At 41.6% G+C, this 23,712-nt stretch overlaps 1 protein-coding gene across 2 annotated transcripts in view; it reads right to left on the bottom strand.

The window, feature by feature from the left end:
- The window catches only part of dis3l2 (DIS3 like 3'-5' exoribonuclease 2), a 410,232-nt gene that overhangs the window by 198,622 nt on the left and 187,898 nt on the right, over positions 1–23,712 (bottom strand). For both annotated transcript variants that reach the window (XR_010975985.1, XM_068042291.1), the window contains exons 10-11: positions 23,060–23,139; positions 668–780 (exon numbers count right to left, since the gene is read on the bottom strand). Coding sequence is in view for 1 of the 2 variants with exons in the window: in XM_068042291.1 (XP_067898392.1) it covers positions 668–780; positions 23,060–23,139 (193 nt within the window). In the remaining variant the exon portion in view is untranslated. The remainder of the gene's footprint in view (positions 1–667; positions 781–23,059; positions 23,140–23,712) is intronic.

Below are 23,712 nucleotides of genomic sequence, written 5' to 3' on the forward strand. Positions count from 1 at the left end.
TTTTTACACCTCAGTCATTATTTAAATATAAAATAGTCACTAATAAATCTAATAGGGAATTCAGGAGAAACTTCTTTATCCAGAGGAATAGTTGAGGCAAATAGCTTGGATGCATATAAGGTGAGACTAGATAAGCACAAGAGAGAAAACTACAGAAGGATATGTTAATGGGGTCAGATGAAGAAGTGTGAGAGGATGCTCATGTGTATCTGTTGGCTGAATGGATGTTTCTGTTCTGTAAATACTTTGTGGACTACAGGAGAATTTAATTTCAATCATTTCTAACTCAGTACAATTTTACACATGGTATTGTTAACATTTTTATGCAACAACCCTCAACATTGCACTGCTTTCATATTGCAACTAAATCTTGGTTCTATTACAACATTTTAACAACTCATGTTTATCAAAGCTGTGGAGACTGTATGTTTGTAAGTTCTGTTTATTGAACTCAGGTCATTCACAATGAGAATGCATACCGAAATGCTAAATAACAGATCTTATCCAAGATCATCAGTGCAGGTAAAATCATTCTGTAGGGTTCTTGTAAAGAACTAATTTAACTTTTTTTTTTTAACAATGCACTCCTAATTATGAAGCCTGTTTTGGATCATTTTTAAACATTTGTGTATAATGAACAGAATAGGTTTAACTTTATGTTTCTTACCTTCTGAACCAGATAGACACTGGTTGCCCTCTTGCTGGCAATCACATCAAGAGCAGTCCCTTCATGGACAAAGTAACTCACATCTGCAATATGCACTCCAACTTCCAAGTTTCCTTCAAAGAAATTATTACAAATATAACTGCAAGTATGCAATGTAGAAACACATCAGAGGCTTGCTCAGAAATTTACCAGATGAGTTTGCAAGACAGCATTTTTTTAGTTCAATGATCAAGCTTTCTAATACATTTAAGTCCCCCATTACTACTCTATAGTTTTTGCACCTGTTTGTAATTATATAAGACTGTCACTAATAAATCCAATAGGGAATTCAGGAGAAACCTCTTTACCCAGACAGTGAATAGAATGTGGAACTCAATACCATAGGAGTAGTCTAGGTGAATAACATAGATGCACATAAGGGGAAATTAGATAAGCACATGAGGGAGAAAGCAAAGTATATGTTGATGGAGCTAGGTGAAGAAGTGTGGGAGGAAGCTCGGTGGATCTGTTGGACTGAATGGATGTTTCTGTGCTGTAAATACTTTGTGGAGTACAGGAGAATTTAATTTCAATCATTTCTAACAGTTCAATTTCACACATGGTATTGTTAACATTTTTATGCAGTAAACCCTCAATATTGCAATATTCTCATGTACACCCTAATCATGGTTATAATACAACATTTAACAACTCATTTTTATCTAAGCTGTGTAGACTGTATGTTTATAAGTTCTGTTTATTGAACTGAGTTATAATGAAAGAAGAAGATCTGGCATAAAAGTGAATGCGACTTCTTAAAATTAACCACTGAATTTCAAATATTTTTTATTTTACCAATAATTGTAATCTTTGAGTCACATATTGCCCCTCACTAATTCTGCAGCATTTTACCAGCCAAATATAAATTCCAGGAACTTTCACTTTTATTCATTCTTATGCACTCCAATTACTTATAGCACTAGCAAGCTCAATAAGAACATGTATTTACATAAGATCTTTTAACAATTCACATTTCTATAGCACGTTTAACACAGTAAATTGTCTCAAGGCTCTTTTCAGGCACGTTATCGGACAAAATTTGACACCTCCACCTAAGGAGATATTAGAATAGGTGACCAACAGCTTACCTCAGATAGGCAGATTTTAAGAAGTGTCTTAAAAGCAGGAAAGAGAGATAGCGAGGCGGGAAAACTTAGGGAGGAAATTCCAGAGCTTAGGACCTAGACATCTGAAGAAACACAGCATGCTTAGAGGGATTGAGGAGACTACAGAGATAGGGATGAGCTCATGGGTGGATTTGAACACAAGTATGAGCATTTTAAATCTGAGTCATTCCTAGACTGGGAGCCAATGTAGATAAGCGAGCACAGGCCTTGGTGACAGTTAGGGTACAGGCAGCAGAGTTTTGGATGAGCTTAAGTTTACAGAGAGTGGAAGATAGAGGGCTGGCCAGGAGAGCACTGGAATAGTCCATGTAACAAAGCATGGGTGAGTGTTTCTGTCAAAGCTGGGTGATATTATGGAACTGGAGATGGAGCGTATATGGAGTCAAAAGTTGACCTCAGAATCAAACAGACACAAGAGAGCGAACCAGTCTGGTTCAGCCTCAGACAATGGTCAACTGGGGGTTTGGGGGTGGGGTGGGGTGGGGGGGGGAGGTGATTGCTGCTGGAATCTGGCTAGAAGCATAATCAAAAACTAATTAACACCAAACCAAAGGAGGAGATATTGAGATTTTAAAGGAAGGTCTAAAAGGAGAGAAGTGAAGAGGAAAAGAGCTTTAGCTCCACCAATCACCTTCAAGCAGTTACAGTCTTCACAGATCTGTTCACCAATTCCATTGGTTTAGAAAAGTCTCAAGTTGGAACCTGCTACAGTGGACTGAAATTACGTCCACAAATCAAAAGATCCAGTGTTGTTTGGGCTCAAACCAAACAGACTTCTTGCTGCTGAGCACCACCTTCTATCTAGTAGCTTAATATAAACACTGGTTCACATACAGTTTAATGAAAGATGTACTAAAACATCGGTCAATGCATAAAAAGGCTTTGTTTGATCAGAAGGCTTGGGAAAACAGGGCATATCCAACTGGCAAACCAATGTGAAAACAGATACAATAGCTTGCAGGAGCGGCACATCCAAGCTTAATTGCAAACTTCATGATTCTTCGGTAGACCACAAGAGCTGGTGAATGACAGACAAATTAGTTCCTAAAACATACCCAACCCAGTCATCAAGTGACACACCACTTTAGATAAGGCATATTTCTTCAATTTCCATCTGAAATTCAAGGTCATCCTTTTGACTGTAGGAACGTAATTAGTTGAATCAAATATGGGAATAAAAAAGTTAAACTTCTCATTCAAAAATTTAATTTATCCCAGAAAAACTACTTGTCCCTAAGCAACGTATCCTTTAATTTTTTTTTGTAGTGCCTAGGCCCATTAAATCTTTTCTCGGGGCCGTGCACTCTCGCTAACTTAAAGAGTCCGACTTGCGCACAACCTACGTGAGAACCTTTGGATTACTGTGCGGCCATGCAGCTTAGAGGGAACATTGTTCATAAGTAATGTGAGCATTCAGCTTGACATGGTTCTACCCAAGGCTCCTCCTCAGTTCATTAAATTTAACTGTCCCTCCCAAATGGTGCTGATCCTCAAAAAGACTCATACCCTGATAAATATAGACCAGTGTAGATATTGACTGTATCATGTCAAAACTATAGAAACCACATGATAAATTGAAAGATTTTGTGGCAGCTCAACCCCAGTAACCTAACTGGCTTTCCAATTAGCTTCAGAGCAAACTGGTGGCCTGGTAAAGTTGTTAATTTTATGGCTGAGAAATTGAATAACTCTTTCAATGCTTAGCTCTAAGTTAGAGCAGTCAACTTCAACATTCAAAAACCTTCAATAAGGTAGCCATCACACCTTACTGAAAAGCTGGTCTTTTGTGATATACCTGTTAAGATTTAGAACCAGATATGTTGACTTTTTTGCAAGGGTGAAAAAAATGTTCACAATAAGTGGCCACTGTTTTCTTATCTCAACATGCATGCACTAGTGACTCGGGAATCAGTACTTATGCCCTTTTGTTTCTCATCTTTTTCAATGATATGTTGAATTTCATAATATTCTTGGTTGCTGATACCTCTCTAATACAGATTGGTTTACTCCCACACCTGAAAAGGAAATCACGATAACCAAGCATAGATTGGCATAGGAACTTGTTGTCTTTAACACTGAACAGCAAGTCAGAAATTCTCACAAGAAAACTGAATTGTGACTTTGCCCACCAATCTGTAAAGGAATGTAAACATTAATTACAGCTATATACAATTAGTTTCTTGGCACTTTAATCATATTTACACTGCAGCAAGGTGCCGGCAAAAATAGCTGGAAAAGCTGTATTAAAAGTGTAAATCATTAAAAGAATTCAGTCATACTATCACTTCCATCAATTTCAATATTCTATAAACATGTATCTGTCTGAAGGAATTTTCTAACTGTTATCCATGTTATGGAGTATGATTTCAGCGATCACTGCCATGCAAAGACATAAAAAAATCATTTGATTAGTTGAACATAGACTACTCTGTCAAGAGTCCATTCACTACAGCACTGGAAAAATCTAGCTAGTTGCCAGTACTCTACAAGATTATAACCACAAAAGCCACAAGCACTTAAGGTAAACAAGAGCTGCTGTACTTGCCTCAGCATTCTTTACTAATTAATGTCCAGAAAGAATACCAACAATAAAGCTTCATATGCCTCTTCTATGGATGGAATTCTCTCTCAGATAATCTTTAAGTAGAGCTCTCTTTTGCACAACTTAAGTAAAAAAAGACAAAGTCAAGCATCACATTCTGAACCAAACTAATGCAGTGGTTCTTAAACTTTTTCATCCGCGGACCACTTAGGTAGGGCAAAAGATCTCACAGACCACCTACCAGTCCTACATCAGCTGCTTTTGCTTGCCACCATAAAAGATCATTATCAGAATTAACGGGAAGAATGGTGCTGCTTTTGATGAGACACCAATGAAATGATGGCTGATTCCAAGCTGGAGAGCTCCAGTCTCATGTTGGGCTCCATGTTCAGCCGGCTCCTCCTCTTTGTTTTCAGCCCCACTAGTGCTATGGGGATGGTATAAACTAACTTGGTCGGGGTGTGGGAACCAGGAGGAAATATCAGAAAGGAATACCAAGGTGCACAGAATACTGGGAGAGATAGCACTAACGTGGGGAACAGTAAGTTAATAGATGGGATCAAAGTAAAGGAGAAAGTATTAAAGACTAAATCAGGGTTAATGTGCTTTTTTTAATTTATTCATAGGATGTGGGCGTCGCTGCCTATGCCAACACTTATTGCCCATCTCTAATTGCCCTTGAGAAGGTGGTGGGGAGCTGCCTTCTTGAACCGCTGCAGTCCATACCCACAGTGCTGTTAGGAAGGGAGTTCCATGATTTTGACCCAGCGACAGCGAAGGAACGGTGATATAGTTCCAAGTCAGGATGGTGTGTGACTTGGAGGGGAACTTGCAGGTGGTGGTGTTCCCATGCATTTGCTGCCCTTGTCCCTCTAGCTGGTAGAGGTCGCGGGTTTGGAAGGTGCTGTTTAAGGAGCCTTGGTGCATTGCTGCAGTGCATCTTGTAGATGGTACACACTGCTGCCACTGTGCGTCGGTGGTGGAGGGAGTGAATGTTTGTGGATGGGGTGCCAATCAAGCGGGCTGCTTTGTCCTGGATGGTGTCGAGCTTCTTGAGTGTTGTTGGAGCTGCACCCATCCAGGCAAGTGGAGAGTATTCCATCACACTCCTGATTTGTGCCATGTAGATGGTGGACAGGCTTTGGGGAGTCAGGAGATGAGTTACTCGCCTCAGGATTCCTAGCCTCTGACTTGCTCTTGTAGCCACGGTATTTATATGGCTACTCCAGTTCAGTTTCTGGTCAATGGTAGCCCCTGGGATGTTGATAGTGGGGGATTCAGCGATGGTAATGCCATTGAATGTCAAGGGGAGATGGTTAGATTCTCTCTTGTTGGAGATGGTCATTGCCTGGCACTTAAGTGGCGCAAATGTTACTTGCCACTTATCAGCCCAAGCCTGGATATTGTCCAAGTCTTGCTGCATTTCTGGCTTGATGGTAATGGTAGAGTGGGGGATATGCCAGGTCATGAGGTTATAGATTGTGGTTGAATACAATTCTGCTGATGGCCCACAGCGCCTCATGGATGCCCAAGTTTGCATTGCTAAGTCTGTTCGAAATCTATCCCATTTAGCACTGTGATAGTGCCACACACCACGATGGAGGGTATCCTCAATGTGAATGGACGGAGTGTGGTTAATAAGATTGGTGAGTTACAGGTGCAGATTGACATACGGAAATATGATGTTGTGGTTATAACAGAGACCTGGCTCAAAGAAGGGCGGGAATGGGTCTTAAATATTCCTGGATACAAGGTGTTTAGGAGAGATAGGAAAGGAAGAAAAGGGGGAGGAGTGGCAGTATTGATTAGGGAGAGCATTACAGTGCTGGAGAGAAAGGATATCCCAGAAGGGTCATGGACAGAATCAACTTGGCTCGAGCTAAGGAACAAAAAAGGTGCAATTACATTGCTAGGTGTTGGCTATAGGCCACCAGCTAGTGGAAAGGATGCAATGAAACAAATTTGCAAGGAAATTACAGAGATGCAAGAATTCTAGAATAGTTATAATGGAAGACTTCAATTATCTGACTGTAGACTGGGATAGTAGTAAAGGGCAGAGAGGGGCAACAGTTCCTAGAGCATGTTCAGAAAAATTTTCTACTGTAGGTTCCAGTCCAACGAGAGGGGAGGCACTGCTGGATCTGGTTCTTGGGAACGGTGTGGGCCAACTGAATCAATTATCAGGAGGAGAATGTTTCGGGGACGTTGATCATTGTATCATAAGGTTTAGGTTGGATATGGAAAAGGACAGAGACCAACCTAGAGCAAGAATATTTAACTGGAGGAAAGCCAACTTCAATGGAGTAAGAATGGACCTGGACCGAATAAATTGGAATCAAAGGTTGGCAGGAAAAACGGTAACTGAAAAATGGGTGACTTCAAAGAAGAGATAGTTCAGGCACAGTGCAGTAATATTCCCTCGAAGGGGAAAAGTAGGGCAAACAAATCCAGAGCTCCCTGGATGAGAAAAAAGATAGAGATTAAGATGAAGAAAAGAAAATGCACTTATGACAGATGTCAGGTGGATAATGCAAGAGACCAGGCAGAATACAGAAGGTTCAGAGGGGAAATGAAGAGGCAGATAAGAGAAGAAAAGAGGGAGTATGAAAAGAGACTGGTGGCCAACATAAAAGGGAATCCCAAAGTCTTCTATAGGTATATAAATATTAAAAAGGTGGTTAAAGGAGGAGCAGGGCCAATTAGGGACCAAAAAGGGGATTTAAAATGGAGGCAGGGTAAATAGCTGAGGTGCTAAATGAATACTTTGCATCTGTATTTACTAAGGAAGAAGATACTAACCAGGCCACGGTGAAAGAGGAGGTAATTAATACACTAAAATGAGTTAAAATTGATTAGGAGGCGCTATTAGTTAGGCTGTCTACACCTAAAGTAGATAAAACACCAGATGAGATGCCTCCAAGGATAGTGGGAAGCGAGAGTGGAAATTGCAGATGCACTGGCCATCATTTTTCCAGTCTTCCTTAGACTCAGGGGTGGTGCCAGAGGACTGGAGAATTGCAAATGTTACACTCTTGTTCAAAAAAGGGTGTAAAGATAAGCCCAGCAACTACAGGCCAGTCTGTTTAACTTTGGTGGTGGGGAAATTTCTGGAAACAATAATTCGGGACAAAATTAATAGACACATGGAAAATTGCGGGTTAATTAAGGAAAGCCAGTACGGATTTGTCAAGGGAAAATCGTTTTCAACTAACTTGCTGGAGTTTTTTGAAGAAGTACCAGAGGCGGTTGATAAGGGTAATGCAGTTGATGTGGTGTACATGGACTTCCAGAAGGCATTTGATACAGACACGCAACAGACCTATGAGCAAAGTTATAGCTCATGAAATAAAAGGGACAGTAGCAACATGGATAAGAAATTGGCTGCGCGACAGGAAACGGAGAGTAGTGATTAACGGATGATTTTCAGGCTGGAGGAAGGTTTGTAATAGTAGGGGTCAGTGTTGGGACCCTTGCTCTTCTTGATAATGACCTCGACCTTGGCATACAGGACACAATTTCAAAATGTGCAGATGATACAAAACTTGGAAGCATTGTGAATTTCAAAAGGACAGGCAAGTTGGTGGAATGGGCGGACAAGTGGCAGATGAAGGTCAATGCAGAGAAATGTGAAGTGATTCATTTTGGTAGGAAGAACATGGGAGAGAAAATAAAGGATAAAAGGTACAATTCTGAAGGGGGTGCAGGAGCTGAGGGACCTGGGGGTACATGTGCATAAGTCATTGATGTAGCAGGACAGATTGGGAGAGCAGTTAATAAAGCATGTAGTATCCTAGCCTTTATTAATAGGGGCATTGAGCACAAAAGCAAGAAAGTTATGTTGAACTTGTATAAGACACTAGCTGGACTCAGCTGGACGACTGCGTCCAGCTCTGCGCGCCGCATTTAAGGGGAAAGATGTGAAAGCATCGGAGAGTGTGCAGAAAATATTCACGAGAATAGTTCCAGGGATGAGGAACTTCAGTTATGACGATAGATTGGAGAAGTTAGGACTATTTTCCTTAAAGAAAAGGCTGAGATGTGATTTGATAGAGGTATTCAAAAACATGAGGGGTCTGGACAGAGTAGTAGGGAGAAACTGTTCCCACTCGTGAAAGGATCAAGAACGAGTGGGCACAGATTTAAAGTAATTGGCAAGAGAAGCAAAAGCGACATGAGGAAAAACTTTTTTACGCAGCAAGTGGTTAAGGTCTGAAATGCACTGCCTGTGTGTGTGGTGCAGGCAGGTTCAATTCAGGTATTCAAAAGGGAGTTAGACGGTTACCTGAAAAGGAAGAACGTGCAGGTTACGGGGAGAAGCCGGGGGAATGGCACTAGGTGAATTGCTCATTCGGAGAGCCAGTGCAGACATGATGGGCCAAATGGCCTCCTTCTGTGCTGTAATAATTCTGTGATGCTGTGTTGAAAATCTGATCTCACAGTTGTATGTTGTAACAATAACATAAATCTTGCTTATAAATTTACATTAGAACCATAGAAAATTTACAGCACAGAAGGAGCCCATTCAGCCCATCATGTCTGCGCCAGCTGAAAAAAACTAGCCGCCCAATCTAATCCCGCCTTCCAGCACCTGGTCCGTAGCCTTGCAAGTTATAGCTCTTCAGGTGCATGTCCAGGTACCTTTTAAATGAATTGAGGGTTTCAACCTCCACCACTGATCCAGGCAGTGAATTCCAGCCACCCACCACCTCTGGGTGAAAAGCTTTTTCCTCACATCCCCTGTAATCCTTCTCCCAATCACCTTTTATCTGTACCCCCTAGTAATTGACCTCTCCACTAGGGAAACAGGTCCTTCCTGTCTACTCTATCTAGGCCCCTCATAATTTTGTACACTTCAATTAAGTCACCCCTCAGCCTCCTCTATTCTAAGGAAAACAATCCTAGCTGATCCAATCTTTCCTCATAGCTGCAACTTTCAAGCCCTGGCAACATTCTTGTAAATCACATCTGTCCAGAGCAATTATGTCCTTCCTGTAATGTGGTGAACAGAAGTGTATGAAATACTCCAGCTGTGGCCTAACCAGCATTTTATACAGTTCCAGCATTACATCCCTGCTTTTGATTTGTCATGCAGGCCCCCACCTGCCAAGAAAGAGGCACATTAATTTCGCCACATGGACATTGATTTTTAAACTGTTACTGAAGTAAAGAAAGCTGTTTGCTCCTGGACTGAAAAGACCTCTCATGGCTGGCTTGCCGCAGCCTCTCCTGCCTGCTCCCATCTCTTTCTCACGGAACTGAAGACCCATTGAAGACACATGAACCCCAAGAGAGAAAAGTCTCCTTCAGTAAACAAGGTTTAAGAATAATACTGGACCCCGATGAAAAGCAAGACCATAACTTCAATCAAGGACTCTACAGCGAGCTCGAAGCACAGTAACAAACCCCCTTCAGAGACTGCCTCAAACTTTTTCACTTCACTTCTCCTGCTCTTTTCTGTCGCTATTTGCATGTATGTATCGCATGTGGATGCTAGCGTGAGGTATGGCGTGTATCTGTAGGCGTTAACCAAATTAGAGTTTAAGTTTTAATAAATTTCACTTTTCTTCCTTAAATCTAAGAAAGCCTGTTTGTGATAATTGGAAAGTGGTGAACAAGGATTCACCAAGGGGGAGCTCAAAACACAGTGTTTAAAAACAAAACCCTGTTACAGTAAGACCAAGTTAAGACTGAAAGGGAACCCCTAGACCTCTTTCTCACTTGGTCGCAACAGTATTCTATACCTCAGTCAATAAAGGAAAGCATTCCATATGCCTTCTTCACCACTTAATCTACTGTCCTGCCACCTTCAGGGACCTGTGGACATACACTCCAAGGTCTCGCACTTCTTCCATCCCTCTCAATATCCTCCCGTTTGTTGTGTATTCCCTTGCTTTGTTTGCCCTCACACTTCTCCGGATTGAATTACATTTGCCACTTTTCTGCCAACAGCTACCCTCTTCACTATAAACCACACGTCCAATTTTTGTCTCAACTGCAAATTTTCCAATCATGGCTCCCACATTTAAGTCCATATCATTAATATACACCACAAATGGCAAGGGATCCAACACTGAGCCCCGTGGAATGCCACTGGAAACAGCTTTCCATTCACAAAACCATCCATCGACTACTACCCTTTATTTCCTGTCATTGAGCCAATTTTGGATCCAACTTGCCACATTCCCCTGTATCCCATGGGCTTTTATTTTTCTGACCAGTCTGCTATGTGGGACCTTGTCAAATACCTTACTAAAATTCATGTAGACCACATCCACTGCACTGCCCTCATCAATCCTCCTTGTTACTTACTCAAAAAAGTCAATCAAGTTATAGAGTCATACAGAGATACAGCACTGAAACAGGCCCTTCGGCCCACAGAGTCTGTGCTGACCATCAACCATCCATTTATATTAATCCAACATTAATCCCATATTCCCTACCACGTCCCCACCTTCCCTCAATTCTCCTACCACCTTCCTAAACTAGGGGCAATTTACAATAGTCAATTTACCTATCAACCTGCAAGTCTTTGGCTGTGGGAGGAAATCGGAGCACCCGGCGGAAACCCACGCGGTCACAGGGAGATCTTGCAAACTCCGCACAGGCAGTACCCAGAACAGAACCCATGTCGCTGGAGCTGTGAGACTGCGGTGCTAACCACTGCGCCGCCCATCATACAGTCATAGTCAAGTTAGTAAGTCACAACCTCCTCAACCGAGGATCTCCCCCCCCCCCCCCCCCCCACCGCGGTTGACAGGGCCCTCAACCGTGTCCGGCCCATTTCCCACACCTCTATCCTAACCCCTTCCCCTCCCTCCCAGAACTGTGACAGGGTTCCCCTTGTCCTCACTTTCCACCCCATCAGCCTCCATATCCAAAGGATCGTCCTCCGCCATTTCCGCCACCTCCAGCATGATGCCACTACCAAAGGCATCTTTCCCTCCCTTCCCCTGTCAGCATTCCGAAGGGATCGTTCCCTCCCCGACAGCCTGGTCCACTCCTCCATTACCCCCACCACCTCGTTCCCTTCCCACAGCACCTTCCCCTGCAATCGCAGGAGGTGTAATACCTGCCCTTTCACCGCCTCTCTCTTCACTATCCAAGGCCCCAAACACTCCTTTCAGGTGAAGCAGCGATTTACTTGTACTTCTTTCAATTTAGTATACTGTATTCGCTGTTCACAATGTGGTCTCCTCTACATTGGGGAGACCAAACGCAGACTGGGTGACCGCTTTGCGAATCACCTCCGCTCATTCCGAAATCATGACTCCAAGCTTCCGGTTGCTGGCCATTTCAACACTCCCCACCCCCCCGCCCCGCTCTCATGCTCACATCTCTGTCCTGGTATTGCTGCAGTGTTTCAGTGAACATCAACGCAAGCTCGAGGACAGCATCTCATTTACCGATTAGGCACGCTACAGCCTGCCGGACTGAACATGGAGTTCAATCATTTCAGCGCATGACGGGCCCCCCATTTTATTTTTATTTTCAGTTATTTTTTGTGTTTATTTTATTTTGCTTCTACTGTGCCTACTCACTGTTTTTTTCATGTTTGTCCATTAACACCCTATCTGTACTAATGCTTTGTCTTTCAGCACACCATTAACATATTGTTTGCCTTTGCTCCATGATCTCCTGGTCAGCTATTCTGTGACCTTGTCCTATCAACACCTTCTCTTTTGTTATCTCTTTCCCCACCCCCGCTTTACTTGCTTAAAATCTTTTACATTTCTTATATCTGCCAGTTCTGAAGAAGGGTCACTGACCTGAAACGTTAACACTGCTTCTCTCTCCACAGATGCTGCCAGACCTGCTGAGTATTTCCAGTGTTTCTTGCTTTTATTTTAGTAAGACACAACCTTCCCTGAACAAATCCATGCTGAGTATCCCTGATTAATCCGTGCCTTTCCAAGTGGTAGTTTATCCTACCTCTCAGAATTGATTCTAATAATTTACCTACCACTAATTTCAGACTGACTGGCCTATAATTATTTGGCCTATCCCTCGCACCCTTTTAAAACAATGGTACAATGTTGGACGGCCCCCAATCCTCACCTGTATCTAGTGAGGATTTGAAGATGATCCTCAGAGCATCCGCTATTTCCTCCCTGGCTTCTTTTAACAACCTGGGATACAATCCATCCGGCCCTGGTGATTTATCCACTTTCAAGGATGTCAGATCCTCTAGTATTTACTCTCTCATTATGCTTATCCTATCTAATATTTCACACTCCTCTTTAATACAACGTCTGCATCATCCCTCTCCTTTGTGAAGACAGAAACAAAAAACTCATTAAGAACCCTGCCCATGTCTTCTGCATCCTCGCATAAGTTCCCTTGTACATCTCTGATAGGCCCTACCCTTTCCTTAGTTATCCTCTTGCTCTTTATGTACTGATAAAACATCTTTGGGTTTTTCTTGATTTTACCTGCCAATAATTTTTCATGTCCTCTCTTTGCTTTCCTAATTTCCTTTTCCACTTCACCCCTGCACTTTCTATACACCTCTAGGGCTTTCTAAAGTATTACGTTTTTTGTGACTGTCATAAGCTTTCTTTTTCTGCTTTATTCTACCCTGTATGCTTCCAGATAACCAAGTGGCTCTAGATTTGACCGTACCACCCTTTATCTTTGTGGGGACATGTCTACACTGTGCCTCTAGAATCTCGCTTTTGAATGCCTCCCACTGGTTTGCCGCTGATTTTCCTTCAAGTAGCTGTATCCAGTCCACTTTCACCAGATCACCTCTCAGCTTTGTAAAATTTGCCTTCCCCCAATTTAGAACTTTTACTCCTGTTTTATCTTTGTCCTTTTCCATGATTATGCTAAAACTAACTGTATTATGGTCACCATCTCCAAAATGGTCACCCACTGTTACTTCATCCACTTGCCCAGCTTAATTTCCAAAGACTAAATCTAGAATTGCGCCCCCTCTCGGGCTTGTTACGTGCTAGCTAAAAACATTCTTTTGAATGCAGTTCAAGAATTTTGTGCCCTTCACACTGTTTGTATCTCAGTAGCTATTAGGGTAGTTGAAACCCCCCACTATTATTGCCCTATTGCTTTTGCACTCAGAAATGTGCCGACATATTTGTTCTTCTATCTCCCTCTCACCATTTTGGGGGTCTATAGTACATTCCTAGTAGTGTGGCTGCCCTTTTATTTCTGAGCTCAACCCATATGGCCTCATTTGACGATTCATTTAGCATATCATCCCTCCTCACAGTTGTTATCGATTCCTTAACCAATCATGCTACACCCCTCCTTTTTTATCCCTGCCTCTATCTCACCTGAAAACTCTATATCCAGGGATGTTGAGCTGCCATTTTTTCCCCTCTTTAAGGCAAGTTTCTGTTAGACACATGGCAACATGATATCATTGCTATATCTGTGCCCTCAGCTCATTGGCTTTATTTGCAATACTCCTTGCATTTAAATAAATACCTTTTAATACTGCCAAATTCCTGTGCTGCATACTTTTTAACCTTTGCTTCTTCTGTCTTTCACAGTCACTCACTAATTTTCTTCCTCCCATTCCCTGCCCTGAATTTGTCCTGTCTGAAACTGCCCTCAGGTTCCCATCCCCCTGCCAACTAGTTTAAACCATACATTGTTGTTGCTCACACTTACAATGACTCATGTCGCGCACACAGGAGCTGGTCTGGTTGTATGATGTCACACGGGTAGTCGGGATGAGGGTTCTGGCCTATTATCTCACATGGCCTCAGCCATGGCATTGCTTGTCAGTGATTTGCATTTTAGACCAGCCGTGGCCCTCCAGTGGTCCACAGACTACACTTTGAGAACTACTAAACTCGTGAACTAGTCTGCATCAGCCTATTGGAATTCTGTTGTTTGTCAATACCCCAATACCAATTTTCCAAATCTTGGTCCTCCCAGCAACTGTCAGGGTCAATTTCAATTTATATATGTCCTTGTTTTACAGTTGTCTCCTTCAGCTGCATCCTGTTTCTCTGAAAGCTGATGAAAAAGCACTGCATACTATTCCTGTAAAAATATCCAACCTGTATTAAGATTTAAAGTTTGTAGCTGCTCACCCAACAGACAGTTCCCACCCACCCACCCACCGCCCCACCCCCCCAACATAACTAGATAGAAAAACAAACCTAGATATTTTATAGCAATTTTGTTGAGTATTTTTCTATCTGGTTGGGTGAGCAGGGGCGGTGGGGGTGGGGGGAGAGGGATGCTGCCTGTAGGGAGAGCAGCTAGAAACTTTAAATCTTGATACGGGTTGGGTTTTTTTCACACGAATTGAGTACAGTGCTTTTTTTTCAACAGCTTTCAGAGAAACAGGATGCAGCTGAAGGAGACATTGAAGAACCTGATACTTCCTTTACTTCAAGAGATCCATGTACTGTCATGTAATTGTAGGATACATGACTTGGAAAAGATACAAAATATATGATATTTAGAATTCTTGATTACCCCAATATGAGAATAGCACTTTGAAGTTACATAGAATTTGCACGTCTATTTTCTGCCACTCATTTTGGTTTTGACTCCTGGCACGTTAAATCCAAATGAGGAAAAAATATGCATTAGAAAATTAGAATGAGAAACTTCTCTCTAACTTACTTAGAAAACTTTGGCGCAACTTGCATAACATTGCCAAATTTAACAAGTTGAGCATGTTGCTTCCCATTCGTTTTATAGAACCAATGCAAATGCTCTGGTAAAGGTCCAGGAAAGGTATACCTCAGTTGTCTCTTCCAAAATGTACCAAGTGAGAAAAAAAGATTCACAGATTTTTTTCTAAGTTGTTTTACTTAAAAGCTCTGTTCAATGCTAAATACCTTGAAAATGAAAGGTGTTAGCTCAATCTAAGAATGCAAAGGCTCAGCTATTCCATTTTAAAATCAATGAAGATGCTAAACTTTAACTTGTTCTAACTGCAACACAATTTGCATGCTTGAACTCAAGACTGCTAAGTTTTGTTACTCAAACTGCTAAGTTTTCTGGCAACTATCAATAACCAATACTATATTCAAATCAAACTGGCTACTAACCCCAGTCACAGGGTATAACTTGCTCATTTACAGACAATTAAAAAATTCTGACCAGAACTTGTCATCACTTACATTATTTCTTTCAGCAGCAAAGTTGCATGTCACCTATATACATATTGTTACAACTGAGGCAGTAGGAGTGCACTGTTAATTCAGTCCCACTTCTCCACGGTCACAACATATCAATGAATTTTCCCCCTTACCGAAACAGTCAATTAGATACTTTATTAGTCCCCAGAATAAAGCACACCAACCAGGTTTCTTTAATAAACAACAAAATTTTCAGTTTATTATAAACTAAGTCTTAACCAATAATGCAGTAAATATATCTGCGAATTGAAATATTAAAGCCCCTTATTTTTATCATAGCCCTCACACACACACAGCAGGTTAACCTGGAAAAAAAAAGATTTTTGTTTACAGCTGTTATAACTAAATAAAAGGAATTTTAAAAAACCTTAGACTGCAGAGAAGATATGGAAGGAAGTCCCATGTTTTGGCGAGGTGTCCCAAAGTCGCTGCCACTAGGAATCTTTCCAGGCGATGTTGATGTACAGTCTGTGATGGGTCGGCGCTCAAAGAATTTCAGCTACAGAAGGCTTCACATAGATCTTACATCAGGTGTGCAGCAACAAAGGTTTCAATTCTCCCAAATTCAATGCAAAATTCTTCTAAATTTGCAAGGTTTCTGCAAACATTCAGGATTTCTTCAAAATAAAGGAGGCAACAGTACAACTTGATATAGGATTTGCTTTTTAAGAGCAGGGGTTCTTCGAAGAGAGATAACACTTGTCTGGATTTTCTTCTGATTTCCTGGTAGGTCCATAAGCAAAACTCAAACTGCCTTCTTTAGTTCAAAAACAAGCTGACTTTTAACAGTTCAAAATGTAACCAACTTTTTCCAGGCAAGTCCTATGATAATCATTAATCCTGTCTTGTCAATAAGCAAAAACAGCTCTCAAGTCAAACCCCCTGCTATGTTTACATGAAATCACGTGCCTTCCAGTAAAAATTTGTTTATTGGTCAACATTTTGTTGACCTTCCTTTTAAAAAAAAGACCCACAAAGTTCAGCAATCTCCAGATGATTCAATGTCCATGAAATCCTTTTCAGTTTTTAAATATATAGATTCTCAAGTTTTAATAAAAAATGGAAACCTTTATGAAAATATATATCTTCTTTAGATCCGTTAGATGCTCTCTAATACTTTCCCTACAATAAATACAAGGCGGCCTGGCCTGTTGTGCTGCTCCCTGGAGGTTATCTGTCATTTTTTTAAAGATCGGTACAGGATATACTTTTCTCCAATCCTCAAGCATAATTCTAGTTTCCAAGAATTCACTCAAGGCACCTGTTAGAACATATCAAATTTCATCAGCTACTTTCATAGGTACTTGAGGAAGCAATCTATCAGAAGGCTGGTCTTCAGCTTCTTTCACTGCATTTCCACCTGCCAATCACTTTGTCATTAGTTATTTATGTTTCTTTTACAATCTCATCAGCTTGTCCAAAAAATTCACTGTTGTTACAAGGATTTTTGTTTTTGAATTAAAAAGTTAGGATTCTGTGTGTTTTAAAAAACTGAAAAAGGATTTCAGTGGACATCAAGACACCTGAACTTTATGGATGTTTTAAAAGGAAGTTCAGCAGGGGCTGAACTTGTAAACAAAGACAGGAAAGCAGGTAATTTCAAGGAAATCAGTAAGAGTGAGAAGTTTCAGTTTTGAACTTTTAAGAAGTCAGAGAGTTTAGACAACAAGCAGGCATTTTGAAATTTGATTCTGATCTGCCTGGAGCTCAGAAGACAACGCAGAAAAAGTATTACCTCTCTGTAAAGGAATCCGGCATCTCTTGAGAAGAAACTCTGTATTTCAAATTCCTATTACCTCCTGTCGCTGAAGAATCCCTGCATCAAGCTGTACTATTGCCTCCTGCATTTTTAAGAAACCCTGAATGCTTGCAGAAATTTTGTCTCTTTAAAAAGGTCTTTCGCACTGAATGTGTAACAGAGAACTGACACCTGTTGCTACATCCCTGATGAAAGAGTTATGTGAAGCCTGCTGCAACTGAATTTCCTTGAACGCCTACCCATTACAGACTGTTCATCAACCTCACCTGGAAAGACTTCGAGTGGCATCCAACTATTCGATATTGGGACACCTCGCCTAACCAATGATCTTCCTTCCACATCATGACAAAGTTATTTTATTATTTCTTTCATTCCTATGAAACAGCTGTAAACCAAAACCTTTCTTTCCAGATAACAGTTTTTTTTTAAGATGTGTGTATGCATGAGGGCTAGGGAAATAAGGAGCTTTAATATCTCAATTCATATTTTGATTGACTTCATTATTGGTTAAGACTTGGTTTTATAATAGTTAATTTTGTTATTGATTAAAGAAATCTGGTTGGTGTGCTTTATTCTGGAGACAAATAGAGTATCTAATTGGCTGTTTTCGGTAAGTAGAAAAATGTACTGATATGCTGTGACCTGTGGAGAAGTGGGACTGAATTAACAGTCCACTCCTTCCGCCTCGGTTGTAACAATGTTTACACTACAAAGGCGGTCAAGAGGTTTATTCCATGAAAACAGACAGAAGCAGAGAGGCTGAGGCCTTGATACAAATTTCGGGTGTGGTGCCATCTACCTAGACACACAAACTATTTCAATTGCCAAATCAATATGCATAATTTTTCTGATGAAAGGTCACTGACCTGAAACGATATCTGTTTCTCTGTCAACAGATGCTACCTGGACTGCTGACTGCTTCCAGCATTTTCTGTTATCTCAGATTTCCAGAAGCTGCAGTAGTTTGCTTTTGTTTGCATGATTTCTCTACCGCTTGAATTCAACAAAAAGGCATTCACTTGAGTTGTTCTATTGCAATCTATACCTTCCTATACAACATGTTAGTTGCGGTCCATATGTCATACACTTTTTGGAGTCATCACTTATCATGTCTCTTGGTAGCACCCTAATTAGTTAACTAAGTGAGCTGTTATCAGCTGTCAGGGGTCCCAGTTAAACCATCAACTGCATTTCCACCACTAAATGGAGCATCAGCAGCTCCAACTCCCCACTGCTAAACCATTACACAGCTTCAAAGACTTCCCAGTCTTAGGATGCTGCAAGTAATCCAATCTCCCCATCTGGATATTAAAAATAGACTTAATTTTTTATTAAACTCTCCTTTTTATTTTTGATTTTAACACATTGTAGATAATTTTAAATTTTTTAAATTCTGAAATGAACATAGAATCATAAAGCACGTTTAATGCAATAAAATGTCCCAATGCACTTCACAAGAACATTATCAAGTAAAATTTGGCACTGGAGATATTAGGACAGAGAAACGGAGAGGCTTAGGGAGGGAATTCCAGAGTGTAGGCCCTATGCAGTTGAGGCTTGGCTGCCAATGGTGCAGCGATTAAAATCAGGGATGGTCAAGAGGCCAGAATTGGAGGAGGGTTTTAGCAGATTACAGAAATAGGGAAAGAGAGGCCATGGATGGATTTGAAAACAGGGATGAGAATCTTAAAATCGAGGTGTTGCTTAATTGAAAGCCAATGTAGGTCAGCGAGCACAAAGGTGATGGAGGAATGGGACTTGGAGTAAGTTTGGACACTGGTGCCATATTTTTGGATAACCTCATGTTTACGAATGGTGGAAGATGGAAGGCTGGCCAGCAGTGCATTGGAAAAGTTATATCTCAAGGTAACAAAGGCATGGATGATGGTTTCAGCAGATGAGCTGGGGCAGGGCAGAGTGGGGTGCTGTTAGATGTGGAAACGGTGGCATAGTGGTTATGTTAGTGGATGAGTAATCCAGAGGTCTGGACTAATGATTTGGAGACAGGAATTCAAAAGAACCACAGCTGCTGGGGAATTTAAATTCAGTTAATTAAATAAATCTGGAATTTAAAAAAAAGGTACCATTGGTAATGTCAACCATGTCACTACTGGATTGATGTAGAAACCCATCTGGCTCAGTCTTGTCTTTTAGGAAAGGAAATCTGCCATCCTCACCTGGTCTGGCCTGTATGTGACTCCTATCCACAGCAACATGATTGACTCTTAACTTCTCTCTGGTATGGCCTGACAAACCGCTCAAGTGTCCAGAAGGTGGCTCACCACCACGTTCTCAAGGGAAATTAGGTATGGGCAATAAATGCTGGCCTTGCCAGCAATGCCCACATCACATGAACGAATTATTTAAAAAGGCAGTCTTAGACATGTCATGGATATGTGGTCAGAATCTCAACTCAGGGTCAACTATGACACTGAGGTTCGGAATAGGTTGGCTCAGCCTCAGACAACTGTCAGGAAGAGAGAGCAGTCAGTGGCAAGCGAGCAGAATTTTGTGGCAGGGATCGAAGATAATGGCTTCAGTCTTCCCAATATTTAGTTGGAAAAAATTCACGATCAACCAATACTGGATGTCAGACGTGCAGCCTGACAATTTAGAGACAGTAAAGGAATCGAGAAAGGTGGTGATGAGAAATGTTCCCTCTAAGCTGCGCATGTGCCTGACTGTGCAGTTAATAGTGAAGGTGCCACAAAGGGCACTCACAAGCTGTGCCTTTTAACATGCCACAGGTGCACTGATGTGCAAATAAATTTAAAGGTATCATGCATTGAAATAAACAGGCCGTGCACAACAAAGAAAATTTAGAGGGACATTGTTGGTCATCAGCGTACATGTGGAAATGGAGAATATTTTTGAATGATGTCGGGCAGCATGTAGATGAGAAACAGAAGGGGATCTTGGGGGATACCAGAGGTAACGGTCGCGGGAGCTGGAAGAGAAACCATTGGAGGTGATTCTCTGGCTATGGCTCGACAGATAAGAACCTGGCGAGTGCAGTCCCACCCAACTGGACGATGGTGGACAGGCATTGAAGGAGGAAGTTGTGGTCAACCGTGTCAAAGGCTGCAGATAGGTGGAGAAGGATGAGGAAGAAGAGTTAACTTGCCACGGTCACATTTGATGTCATTTTAATCATTTCCATATTTAACCTGATTACATACTTATATTTAAAACTAGGCTGCATTGGCTGACAATGCTACCACTAGGTGGCACTGTAGTGGCACATGCGCAAATGCAGAGCAGAGCGGAGTGGGCCGGGGAGTGGAGCGGGCCGGGAACGGGGGAGAGCGTAGCGCAGCAGGCCGGGGATTGGTGGGGGGGGGGCGCGAAGCGGGCCGGGGGAGTGGAGTGGGCGGGTCAAAGAGAGGTGGGGGGGGACTGGAGCAGGCCGATGAAAGTGGGGGTGGGGGGGGAGCGGAGCAGGCCAGGGAGGGGGTGAGCGAGCGGGCCAGGGACAGGGGGGAGTGGAGCCGCCGGAGAGAGCAGCGGCAGGGGGAGCGGAGTGGCCGGCGAGAGCAGTAGGGGGGGAATGAAGCGGCCGAAAGAGCGCAGCAGCGGCGGGGGGAGCAGAGCGGCTGGCGAGAGCAGTGAGGGGGGGAGCGGAGCGGCCGGCGAGAGCAGTGAGGGGGGGAGCTGAGCGGCCGGCAAGAGCAGTGAGGGGTGGCGGGGGGGGTGGGGGGGGGGGGGGGAAAGAGAGGAGCGGCCGAAGGAGTGGAGCAGCAATGGGGGGGAGCAGAGCAACTGGAGAGAGCAGCAAGAAGGGGGAGCGGGGCGGCCAAAAGAGCGGAACGGATGGATAGAACAGCGAGGGGGGGAGCAGAGCTTGATGCAAGGGTGAATACCTTAGCTTTGTATTGCAGTACGCGTAAAGCGCATGCGCAGAGGCTGACCAGGCGCGTTGCCCAAAGATGCACACGTCAAGCAATGACGTCTTCGGCGCATGCGCTAACCAGTCCTGGCAAGTCAGAACGCAGCGCACGTGCAGAGAGCAGGAGCACGTCTGTGCATGTGCACATCTTGGCGCAGCCTGATGACATCAGTGGCCGGCTGCATTGTCAGGAATCACTTTGTTAAAACTAAGATTCGGTAAATGATAATCTTAAGTTTTCATGTATTTCATCTAATTTACATCTTTCAAAATTTAATTTAAAATTCTTAATTAACAGTAGGTTCATGTATTTAAGATTATGAGACAAGGCAGTATTATATATGACTAACACTACAATACTACGAATCAAGATACAGAGCAAATAGACAACGTCAACAACTCCAACAGGACATCAGCTACACGTTAATGACGAACTCTATCCTCTGACTCATTGTTGGCAATTTCACAAGAGATGAACTTTACAATTAAAGTAGCAAATTGCTTTACAATTACAGTAGCAGTACCATTCAGTCACTCAGCATGGAAATGAAACAGCTTTTTTTCCTGAACAGGCCCATGATAAATGTAATTTTTTCCTGTGCCTACATCAGTCAAAGCTAAATCACTGAACTATATTCACTTATAATACAGGTCAGGAAATACACAGCTCAGTCAGTATATGTAACAAGAAAAGACTGGTTATGATGCCTTTGACAGGTGCACACGCAGTCATAATCAATCTGGTCTTTTTACAGATGGTGACTGACCTACTGTGTATTTCTTGCATCTTTTGTTCCAGATTAATAGCATTTGCAATTGTTTCTTATCTTAATGTAAACATGCTCCAATGAGGAGACTTTCAAGTTAACAGTCATTTCTTGAAAGATGAAAGTAGCTTATGCAACAGTATGAATAGTTTTTCATACTTGTAATGGTCCTTATTAAACATTAAATTACAAATGTACAAAATTGTAGTGTATTATAAAATAGAATATTCTAGAGATGAAAGGGAAATAGCAATTTTATTTCCACTAAAATGTGCTTATTTGGAACTTTTTCACCTGCAAGCTATGAGCCTGGACTTTACAGTGTAATGATGACAAAACCATAAGTATCCGCTGTCATTAAACCACTGAAATGGACAGCAACTTCGAAAATGTGCAGCGTAACAATGAAATTCAGAAGCTGCTGTCATTAAAACAATGCTTTTCTAGAGTTTGCATTCTTGAGGTTCCCCTTAGACAGCAATCAATGGGAAATCTTATGAGTTGACGAGAGCCTCTATTTTACACTCTTAGTCTCTCTGTAAAAACCCTTGAAAAAGTTACATCTTCATGAGTTAGGTTTTTAAATGGTATATTAACTTCATAATTTCTGCTAAACACCCTCATTGGCCAAGAGAAGCTAATTTTATATTTGTGGAATTTCAAATTTCTCTATAATGATAAAAATGCCATTTAATTTTTTTTTAATCTTTATTTTGACTTCTTATTCCAATCAATCATTTTTTTGCTGAAGGATTAAGTGCTTTTAACGTCCTGCTTTACTGTGTGTGGATACTTCAATGCAGTTGGCTGCTTACCTGCTTGCTGATAATGACTGCTGCTGCACGCCAAGACATGTTTAGATTTGAACTGCTGTCAGGAAAGGGGAAAACCATGCCACAGAGATTGCTGTATCATTATGGGTAGCTTTCTACGAGATTAGCAGAAATCGCCATCACTTCACTCCTGACTGCAAAATCCAGGTCATGTTGTTTGGTAATGGTAACAGAAACTTGTTTCCAATTGGCACTCTATTTAAGAGTCATGTGGTTTTGCTGTTCTTATATCTTTATGTTTCTTTTCAAATGTTATACAAAAAAATATTAAATTTTCATTAATGAATTTCAAAAAGAGAAAAGTGGCAAAGAAACATACCATCTGAGAGTTTGCAACAAGATAGTGCGTCATCCAAATCGCGAGCAGTGGCTGGATCAATCGTGAATATGCACTCTTTCCTATTAAAAATAAAAAGCACATTTTCTCATTTTATATCTTATAACTAAAATAGAAAGCAAAAACAAGTTTCTAGAAAACTATAGGAAATTGTTAGATGTCTAAAAACAAATAGTTTCTGTAAATTTTTGAAAGATTCTTGACCAAAATCCAGTTGTCAATCGCAGCTTTGAAACGCGAGCAAAGTTGAGACAAAAAATAATTTGCGATTGTGACCTTACTGTTCCAGCAAAGTATTAAAGAGCTTCAAAGCACAAGCAATGCCCCTTGCTAGAATATTAATTCTTCCAAAGGTAGACTTCAGTTATTTCACCTCGGAAACTACAATATTGGAGCTTTGGATTCTCAAATAGGGCATGGCAATACCCACTCCTTTTCCTGCCTGAAATTAATACTGACTTCCACCAGGGTGGAGGGAGATGGATATAACAGCAATCTTAGCTGGACTAATTAGGAAGGAAAAGGAAGAAAAGATTCTACCAAAGATAGTTTCTTCGCAATTCACTCAAAAAGACATTATACTGTTTTGACTATTATTTCACTCATCATAATAAGGCTCCATTCTGAGATTCCTA

Source organism: Heterodontus francisci, chromosome 11, assembly GCF_036365525.1.
Source record: "Heterodontus francisci isolate sHetFra1 chromosome 11, sHetFra1.hap1, whole genome shotgun sequence".
Lineage (NCBI taxonomy): Eukaryota > Metazoa > Chordata > Chondrichthyes > Heterodontiformes > Heterodontidae > Heterodontus > Heterodontus francisci.